The sequence below is a fragment of the Rousettus aegyptiacus genome, unplaced genomic scaffold (genome assembly GCF_014176215.1).
Source record: "Rousettus aegyptiacus isolate mRouAeg1 unplaced genomic scaffold, mRouAeg1.p scaffold_m13_p_2, whole genome shotgun sequence".
In the NCBI taxonomy this organism is placed as follows: domain Eukaryota; kingdom Metazoa; phylum Chordata; class Mammalia; order Chiroptera; family Pteropodidae; genus Rousettus; species Rousettus aegyptiacus.
The window spans coordinates 156,106,895-156,116,165 of NW_023416295.1; the positions used below are offsets into that span (position 1 = coordinate 156,106,895).

At 54.3% G+C, this 9,271-nt stretch overlaps 2 protein-coding genes across 5 annotated transcripts; one reads left to right on the plus strand and one right to left on the minus strand.

Moving 5' to 3' along the window:
- The first annotated feature begins 2,780 nt into the window (after window positions 1–2,780).
- SPSB2 (splA/ryanodine receptor domain and SOCS box containing 2) lies at window positions 2,781–5,236 on the plus strand. 4 transcript variants are annotated; one of them, XM_016162825.2, is made up of 3 exons: window positions 2,781–2,995; window positions 3,135–3,882; window positions 4,832–5,236. In XM_016162825.2, the coding sequence occupies exons 1-3, from the start codon at window positions 2,981–2,983 to the stop codon at window positions 4,957–4,959; spliced, it is 891 nt and encodes a 296-aa protein (XP_016018311.1). In that variant the 5' UTR covers window positions 2,781–2,980; the 3' UTR covers window positions 4,960–5,236. The 4 variants fall into 4 exon arrangements, with proteins under 4 accessions (XP_016018311.1, XP_016018310.1, XP_016018312.1 ...); XM_016162824.2 differs by having other exon boundaries at window positions 3,135–5,236; XM_016162826.2 differs by having other exon boundaries at window positions 2,781–2,984; window positions 3,135–5,236.
- A 98-nt stretch (window positions 5,237–5,334) lies between these two features.
- TPI1 (triosephosphate isomerase 1) lies at window positions 5,335–8,751 on the minus strand. The gene is made up of 7 exons (XM_016162828.2): window positions 8,492–8,751; window positions 7,215–7,338; window positions 7,018–7,102; window positions 6,811–6,943; window positions 6,432–6,517; window positions 6,065–6,152; window positions 5,335–5,933 (listed from the first exon to the last, which is right to left on the minus strand). Exons 1-7 carry the CDS (start codon window positions 8,715–8,717, stop codon window positions 5,818–5,820), a joined length of 858 nt encoding a protein of 285 aa, XP_016018314.1. The 5' UTR covers window positions 8,718–8,751; the 3' UTR covers window positions 5,335–5,817.
- Between the last annotated feature and the right edge of the window lie 520 nt (window positions 8,752–9,271).

The following is a 9,271-nucleotide window of genomic DNA, read 5'->3' on the forward strand; positions in this document are numbered from 1 at the left end:
TCCGATTCCTATAGTTCAGCTCCTGAATAAAGGCTGACTTACCTCTCACTCCCCCTCCAGACCTGCCATTTTCAAGTGTCTTCTGGATGGTTCCATATGACTGTTGCTCAGGTACCTCAAAAACATGTCCTAAGCTCTCTCTCTCCCCCACCCTCCTGCCCCTGGCCCCAACTGCTCTTCTTCCTGTCACCTCCATCTTCATTAGTGACACCACCTTGCAACAAAGTTTCCCAAGCTAGAAACCTCCCTCCCTCCCTCCCTTCCTTCCTTCCTTCCTCCTTCCTTCCTTCCTTCCTTCCTTCCTTCCTTCCTTCCTTCCTTCCTTCCTTCCTTCCTCTCTCTCTCTCTCTCTCTCTCTCTCTCTCTCTCTCTCTCTTTCTTTCTTTCTTTCTTTCTTTCTTTCATTTCTTTGGCCTCAGCATCTAATCACTCAACGAATCTTGCAATTCTGTCAGTGTTTCTTGAATTTTTATCCTTATTTCTACTGCCCTGTTTCAAGTTCTTCAAACTTGTCACCTGAGCTGCTGGAACCAGCCATGGTGCTTCATGTCTTATTTTCCCTGAATCTTCCTCAACATTGCTGCCAGAGTGGTTTTTCTAAAATGAGTATCTGACGATGTTTCTCTCCTGCTTCTCTCCTGCGGCGTTCCTCATCACTGGCCTGTCCAGAGGCTAACACTTGCATTCTTTAACTTGGTCTGCAAGGCCTCTGTAATCTGGCACCAACTTCTCTAGGCCTGTCTCCATGCTTCCTTTCTTGCTGCAGCAACCCTGAAGTCTTCGAACTTCCCCAAACCCAACTATCTCTTCTGGCTGTTTTCATGCCAGCTCTGTCTGGAATGTATTCTGCATGCACCAACCCTAACCCCACCCCCATTCTGTAGAATCACCTCTCAGGCCAATTCCTGGTCATTCAGTCCAGTGTCATCTCCAGGACACTTTCCTTTCCTAACTGCTTGATCCATGGTTAGGAGTCCCATCCTTTTTACTCCCATATACTTTCTTTATATCTCTATAATTTCATCTGCTACATGATAAACTGTTTTATAAATGTCGTTGTAACCTCCTTAAGGATTCACTGCTTAATCTACAGTGCTTAGCACAAATGATCGTATTTAAACCAGAAATGGAGCTTTACATATATATGACCTCACTGAATCGTCACAAGACCCTATGCAGTAGATACTGTTGACATAAGAAACATCCAAACCTGAAGGGAATTTTAATGAGTTTGAGTCAAACCAATGACAATTGCTGGGAAGCAAAATCGCAATGGATTAAGAAAATGCTCTGGAGAACGGCTGTTTTGCAGTTTATTTTATACATTGGAATCAGAGGAGGAGATGTAAGGAAGATGAAAGCACTGGTGGTAGGTTAAGGGAGTGAGAGAAAGCAAAGTGGAGCAATCTCTGGGGTTGGATAAAAAGTAAAACGGAGAGACACATACTTCTTTTACATTGATGGGTACAGGAGAGTCAAAAATTAACCTTTACGGCACACAGAGATGTTGGGGGGGCAATATAGTCATGAGGGGTCCTGTGGTCTCCTGCTCTGGTGCAGTGGGCTGTGGGGTCTGGAAGAAAGGGACTACTCTGACATTCCAAGGGTATGTTATGTTAACTGCAAAAAGACAACAAACAGGTTTTCTTAAGGTAAAGATTGACTTCTGTCAAGAAAGTTACAGGCCCAGGATGTGACTGCCCACTATGACCTGCTTTTAGTTAGGCATTTTTATGTTCAGATCATCCTATGTGGTTAATTCCAGTCTCTGAGTTTATAGGGCCTGCCATGCAGCCTCCCCTGAGCTTGTTAGGTTTAGTATGTGGCCCCTTTTTTGTCCCACAATACCAACAGCATCTCTGTTTTACAGAAGAAACAGCATTAGGGAGGTTAAGAAATTTGCCCATGGTCACACACATGCTGGCCTGCAGGTATGCACACCCAGTGAGCCTGGCTCCACAGTAGACATCTTTCACCACTATATTATATTGCCTCTTGATGGAGTGGGCACTGAATAAATGTTAAGTAAATAATAATAGCTACGCTCAGTGAGTGCATACAAGTACCTGGCTCCATACTAAGTGCTTTACCTGGATTATTTCTACTCTACAACAACACTGTGAGGTCAGTACCACCATTATTCACATTTTCCACAAGAGAAAACAGGTGTAGAGAAGTTTGGCAACCCCTTTCAGGTCACATCCCTAATTAGTGGCATAGCTTCATTCACGACCAAGGTCTTAAACCACTACAATCTTCCAAATGAGAACAACGGATGAGGAATGGATTGACATCCAGGATGAAGACTAGAACAGCATGTAGACCTATGACAGCTCAGAGCTGGAAACACAGGGTTCAGAACCTCGGGCAAAGAACGGGCTGACTCACAAGCGGGTCAGAAAGTGACCCATGGACATAAAGGTCAGCACAGTGAAAGACACCCCCAAACCCATCCCATGCCCCTCATCTCTAAGGGCTCGGAAGTTGGTTGCCTTGTGGCTCAAAGGTCTTGACGGTGAACAGATCTCCAGAGATCCCAAAGCAATGCAAGAGAAGGGCTAACTGCCCAGCGGGCCTCCTCGCGGCGTCGGGGAGGGGCGTGTCCGCCGCAGCGGCGACCTAAGTGGAGTATTAACCGCCCCTGAGGGCCCACCACGGGGGCTTGGCCTCGGGGCGAGGCGCGATCTGGGGCGGCGCCGAGAGGGTTAACCGCCCGGGAGGGGCCCCGTGGGGCGGGCCCTCGGGGCGGGGCGCGGCCTGCGGGAGGCGCCGGAGGCGGAAGCGACCGGCGGTCCGCGGGCAGCCCCTGCGCGCCTCGGTGACTTTCGGCAGGTCTCCTCTGCAGGCCCAGCGACCTCCCAGCCTGGGGAGCCAAGCGAGGTTCGGGAGCGGTGACGCGGGCACGGGGCGGGCGAGAGGGACGGCCCCTGGAGAGGCCCGAAGGGAGCGAACTCGCGAGAATCTCGGGAGACCGGCACAGATGGGTGAGGGCAAGGTGATGGACTGAGGAGCCCTGGGGGAGCGAAGGAGGAGCGGGGCAGTGGGCAAACGGGTGAAAGGATGGAGGGCCCGTGTAAGGACTCCCAGCCAGGATCCCGCACTTCACACCCTTTTCTCTCCCAACTGCTGTCCAGGTCAGTCCTGAACGGGAATGTAACTTGCAGAAGAGAGACGCCCCAGCAAGACTCTTTCGGGGAGACCTCTGGCTCCTCACTTCCATGGGCCAGACGGCCCTGGCAGGGGGCAGTAGTAGCACCCCTACCTCACAGGCCCTGTACCCTGACCTCTCTTGTCCCGAAGGCTTGGAGGAGCTGCTGTCTGCTCCCGCTCCTGATCTGGGGGCCCAACGGCGCCACGGGTGGAACCCCAAGGACTGCTCAGAGAACATCGAGGTCAAGGAAGGGGGGTTGTGCTTTGTGCGGCGGCCTGTGGCCCAGAGCACTGATGGGGCCCGGGGGAAGAGGGGCTACTCCCGGGGCCTGCACGCCTGGGAGATCAGCTGGCCCCCGGAGCAGAGAGGCACACACGCTGTGGTGGGCGTAGCCACAGCCCTCGCCCCGCTGCAGGCTGACCACTACGCGGCGCTGCTGGGCAGCAACAGCGAGTCATGGGGCTGGGACATTGGGCGGGGGAAGCTGTACCATCAGAGCAAGGGGCCCGGCGCCCCCCAATATCCAGCCGGACCTCAGGGTGAGCAGCTGGAGGTGCCGGAGAGGCTTCTGGTGGTTCTGGACATGGAGGAGGGAACTCTGGGCTACGCTATTGGGGGCACCTACCTGGGGCCAGCCTTCCACGGACTGAAGGGCAGGACCCTCTATCCTGCAGTAAGCGCTGTCTGGGGACAATGCCAGGTCCGCATCAGCTACCTGGGCGAAAGGAGAGGTGAGGCCTGGGGCAGGTGTGAGGAGTGTTCTGTCATGGGTGGTTGTGGTTTGGGTTGGAAGGGCAACACCTTTACAAGAGCAGAGAGAACGAACTTTCATCTGAACTGCCTCTTACCCCTATTCGGTAGCAGTAATGGCCAAGGGTCTTCACAGCCATTACCTAATTTAATCCTACCTACAGCAATAGAGGTAAAAAGTGAGGCTTGAGAAGGCAGTTTAGTAGTAAGTGAGCCTTCAGAATGGAGAGAGGCATTCCAGGGATTAGGCCTTTACAGGAAGTATCATCCTGGAGCAGGGGTGCAAAGGGTTAAATGGGTACTGGGCTAGGTGCAAAAGTCCAAAAGGAAGAGGATTTGGCAGTGCCAAGCACCCAGGGTATGTCCCAGATTTCCTGGGCTCTGACCTGTGATGCATACCTACTTCCTCCCCAAAAATAGGAAGGAGCTATTGAGGCCCTGCACCTAGGAGAGCAGTAGAGGCAGGGTTTGGGAGTGGGGTTTCAAGGGAGGGGTCTCCTTAGAGAAACCTATGAGGCCAAGGCTTGGAGCTGATTGGACTACTCTCTGCAGTTGTTTTCTTGAGCAGAGGCTGAATGCCTCTCCTGTCACCCATGGCGAGCCTTTATAGAGCTGAGGGCCATCCCTCCTTTCACCTCTTCAGCCCCAGCCCCAAAGACTCTGGAATCAAAGCCTGAACCAGCTCCAACCCTGTCATTGCCACCTTGGCCTGTTGCTTAGCCTTAGCTAGAGCTTCACCCCTCTGCTCTGACTTGGGGGTACGTGATGCCTCCCACCACCAAGGGCAGATACAGTACTTGATGCTTTACATCTCCCTCTCAACCAAAGTGGGAGCAGACTCAGCAGGAAAGCAGAAGGGAACCCTGTAGTTTGAGGATGTCTGGCTGGTGCCTGCACCCCTACTTACCTTCACCTCCTTCTCTCTCCCAGCGGAGCCATACTCCCTTCTGCACCTGAGCCGCCTGTGTGTGCGCCAAGCGCTGGGGGCTGCCCGGCTGGGCCAGGTATCTGCTCTGCCTTTGCCCCGTGCCATGAAGCGCTACCTGCTCTACCAGTGACCCTGTGATACCACAGACGCACGGGCCTTAATGCCACCCCCCCCCCCCGGGGGCCAGAGAGGAGGCACTGCTGGCCTAGACCAGCTACTTAAAACCAGTGAGGCTGGGGAGGGGAAGTGAGGCTGGGCCCCTACCCCAACCCAAGCTCTGAGGAGCTCAACAGCCCCAGAGCCACCCAGGGGATGAAAGGGAGGGAGCTGTTGTTATTCAAGGCTGTGGCAGCCTGGTACACAAGACGTTTTTTTCAAGTAAAAATAAGAGGTGTGCTGTTGTAAAATCTGTTCGTGGTTATTTTTTTTGCACAAGGGTCCTGAAGCTACCTTAAAAAGGAAAAAGATGATGTGGAGAGGAGTACAATGAAGGGTGGACCACAGGTTTAGTGCCAGGTGTTTATTCCGCCCCCCCCCCCATGGGTGGGACTGCTCACATACATAATATACACAGGCATTGGCTCCAGGGGCGAGAGCAGCACCCCCAGCCTCTGAGGGGAGGATAAGGTGCTCTCTCTCAGCCCTTGGCCCCATCATGTGAGATGGGAGAGGATGGTGGCTTCTCTCTGCTGCCTTCACTGGGGACTGAGGGGAACCATGAGCAAACTCTTCCTCTTCTACCTCTCAGCCAAGGAGAAGCCATCTTGGTGACGTGTTTCATTTCAACCATTATAGTAAGTGGAAAAGGGCTTGGCCTGGTCCCAACCATTACAGGGTAAGATGTAAACGGTAAAGAGGTACAGTTTGGATTAGGCCATAAGAGGGGGCAGGTGACATTGTCAGAAGCATGTGTGTGTGTGGGGGTAGGGGGAGCAGGGGGACTTCTGAGTTTTGTAGTCCCTGGCATAGCAGGAAGGGTAGGGGCTTATTATTTGGCATTGATGATGTCTACGAATTCGGGCTTGAGGGACGCACCACCCACTAGGAAGCCATCCACATCAGGCTGGCTTGCCAGCTCTTTACAGGTTGCCCCAGTCACAGAACCTGGGGAGAAGGGAGAAGGAATGAATGGTCAGGGATGGGATGGGCATACTCTATCCCCACCTCCATGTCTAAGGAGTGCTCAGTTTAGTTCTCAGCCCACCCCACCTCAGGTTGGAGCCAAACCCACTCACCTCCATAAATGATGCGGGTGCTCTGAGCCACTGCATCAGAGACATTGGACTTAAGCCACCCCCGGAGCTTTTCGTGTACTTCCTGGGCCTAGAACAAGAAACCAGACTAAGTAAGACTGTCTTTCCCTCAAAGATGAAAAAACCCTGGCAGCATGGTTTCAGGGAATCCCAGAAACCCTGGGACCTGAGTCAGAATACCAGGGCTCTGATTTCCCTAGGCCCTGGAATGGATGTCCTTGAACAAATCACTCTCCTCTGGGCTTAGGAACTCCTGCCTTTAAAATGAGAGGTTGGCCCAGATGGTCTCTGGCTGTCCAGTTCTACTGAGGCAGGGTAGGATAAGGGTGGTGCTCCTGGGCTTGGTTACCTGTTGAGGTGTTGCAGTCTTGCCTGTTCCAATGGCCCACACAGGCTCATAGGCCAGAACAACCTTGCTCCAGTCCTTCACGTTATCTGTGGAACAGAGATCACAGAAGGGTGAACAGGAAGGGGTTATCTAGCTAGGTCTCCAGGGAATAAAGAACAAGGGTGGCCTGTTGCCCCTGGTGACTGCTGAAGGAACTCCAAGAGGCATCAGTGCCACAGGGCAGGAGCACAAGTGTTAGGGAGGATGCAAGGGTTCCCGCCATGCCCTTTCCTTTCCAGGATCAGCATGGGGATCAGGGAGGCTGCAGGGCATCTGATCCCACCTTCTGTGCCTCTAGGGCCCTGGGGCTCGGCCTATATATCCCTTTCTCCATAGATACCTGCGATGACCTTGGTTTGCTCGAAAACGACCTTCTCAGTAATGCCAGCTTCTCTCTCATCTAGCTTCTCCCCAATACAGGCGATCACTCCAAGTCCTTCAGCCAGAGCATGGGCTACTTTTTGCCCAATTAGCTGTTGAGGAACAGTCTTGGTTAGACACCACTTTTGGAATAACACATCTCTTATCTCCTCTCCTGGTTACTAACCTCATCTGACTCCCCAAAGACGTGCCTTCTCTCCGAGTGCCCCAGGACTACCCACGTGGCTCCACAGTCTTTGATCATGCCAGGGCTAAAGGAAGAGATGAAGCCACAGTTCCAAAGGGAGCCCACCTGTAGCTTTCCACTCAATGAGGAAAGTGAGGACAGGGTCCCCACACACCCCTTTCCCACATACATCTCACCTGATCTCTCCAGTAAAGGCCCCATTAGTCACTTTGTAGCAGTTCTGCGCAGCCACAGCAATCTTGGGATCTAGCTTCTGCCTGGCGAAGTCAATGTAGGCAGTGGGGGGTGCACAAACCACCTCTGAGGATGAGATCACAAGAAGTCTTCATTCTCCAGACACCATCCAGTGCTCTGGAGCCCCTAGCATTCACTAGCTGTCTTGCTTCTGCTTTTTTCCTCTTTTCACCCCAGCAAGATGATCTTTGTCCACATCTCAGCCCAGACTGGGCCTGTTCTCAACTCCTAGAGCCTTCCAGGTGCCCCTGAGAGGCCATGGCTCTCACCCTGCCCTCTGCTCTTTTAAAAGCTGTGGCTCCGATTTCCCCAGGCTATTCTGGGTCTTAGACTCAGCATTCTCTGGGGGCCAACCCCTTCTCCCTTCTAAAATAGCCCATTCCCACCTCCCGCAGGCAAGGCAAAGATTTTTAGCAAAAACAAAAAGGACCAACTCATTGGGTTTGTATTGGGGTCTCTGGGGAATAAACCAGAAGGGGATGCTTCTTTTGATCAGACCCATGGTTCTGTGATTTAGCTGCATGGGAAGAACTAAGGACAGCACTCTACCAGCGGGTGGCAGGGAGCGCACCAGCTCATACAGGCCCTGCGCTTTCCCGGTCCCAGGTTGGAGAAAGCCATAGGATCGCTCCTCATTGCCAAACAGCTCAGCTTGTTTGGCACCTGCTCAGCCCCAGGCTGCCGAGGGGAAAGGGTCAGAGCTGAAAGCTCCCGAAGCTGAAGCACGGCGGCAGGGGGCACTCGACCCTCCGGGCAAGGCGCGGGGAGGAGTCTCTGGCTACGTGCAGAGGCGCACGGAGCCGGGTGAAGGGGGAAGGTAGCTGGAGGCCCGCACGCCCACTCAGCCGCCTGCTCCCCACTTCGCGGCTGTTGCCAGCCTCTCTCGATCGCCAGCTAGGGCTAGCCTCCGTTCCCACCCCCTGGCTCCTGGAGGTGCAGCTCGGTCCGCATCTCGGAGCTATCTTCCGATGACTCGAGAAGTCCTTTCCCGCCCCAGTCGCCGAGGGCACCATTGAATGTGGCCCCGCCTTTACCCCACGACACACCCTGGGTACTGCGGCTGCGGGGCCACAGCGCTGCTAGGTCAATGTCTGGATCCCAGCAGCTCTAGTCCCCAGCCCTGCATCCAAGTCTACACGGACACCCGGTAGCCCAGGAGAGGGTGGATGCCACGCTCGCTTTCCCCCACCCAGCGCGACCCCTCGTGGGCGAGGCTCACCGGTGTCGGCCGGCACCTTGGCCGCATTTAGGGTGCTGATGAGTTCCCCCAGACTCGTCTTCCGTCCATTCATCTTCCAGTTCCCCCCAACGAAAAACTTCCTGGAGGGCGCCATGGCGCTGGAGCCGACACCTTGAAGGTCAGGATCACCGCGCAGCCGCGGCCACTGCCCGCTTATATAAAGCGCGGTGAAGCAGAACTCCGCCTCCTCCCCGTCCTCCGCCATGGTTAGCCCGGCCCCTGCCTGCAAGTCCTTCCCCCCGCCCCGCCCGCCGCCCGTGTGGCAGTGTTCTGACGTTACCCCCTTTCTCGTAGCAACGTTCTAGGGGCGTCGGGGCTCGGTCGCTTCGGCCTTAGTTGCCTGACTTTGGGCAGAAGGCGAGAACTGTGAGCCTCTGCGCTCAGGAGATCCCCACATTACGACTACAGCTCCCCAGAGGGCAAGAAGTGATTCCCAGGGGAGTTACCTGGCAAACCCTACTACTCCCAACTATTTGGCCTAGACCACATTGCTGAGGACTGAAAGGGCTCTAAGGGGCATCAATTCGACCGTGGGGAAAGGAATCCCTTTCCTGAGTAGCTACATGGATTGCTGAGCAGGCACCTTTGACCCACGCAGGGTAAGCCTAGCTTATTATCACGCCCAGGCAAGAGACAGGGTTCAGAGGGGTAGGGACGGCCCACTTTGGCACAGCAACTGTGCAGCTAAGAGGCAGGTCAGAACCCCTCCCCCAGGAGTATCCCACTTTTTGCTCCAGTTGGCCAAGGCCTGACAAGAGG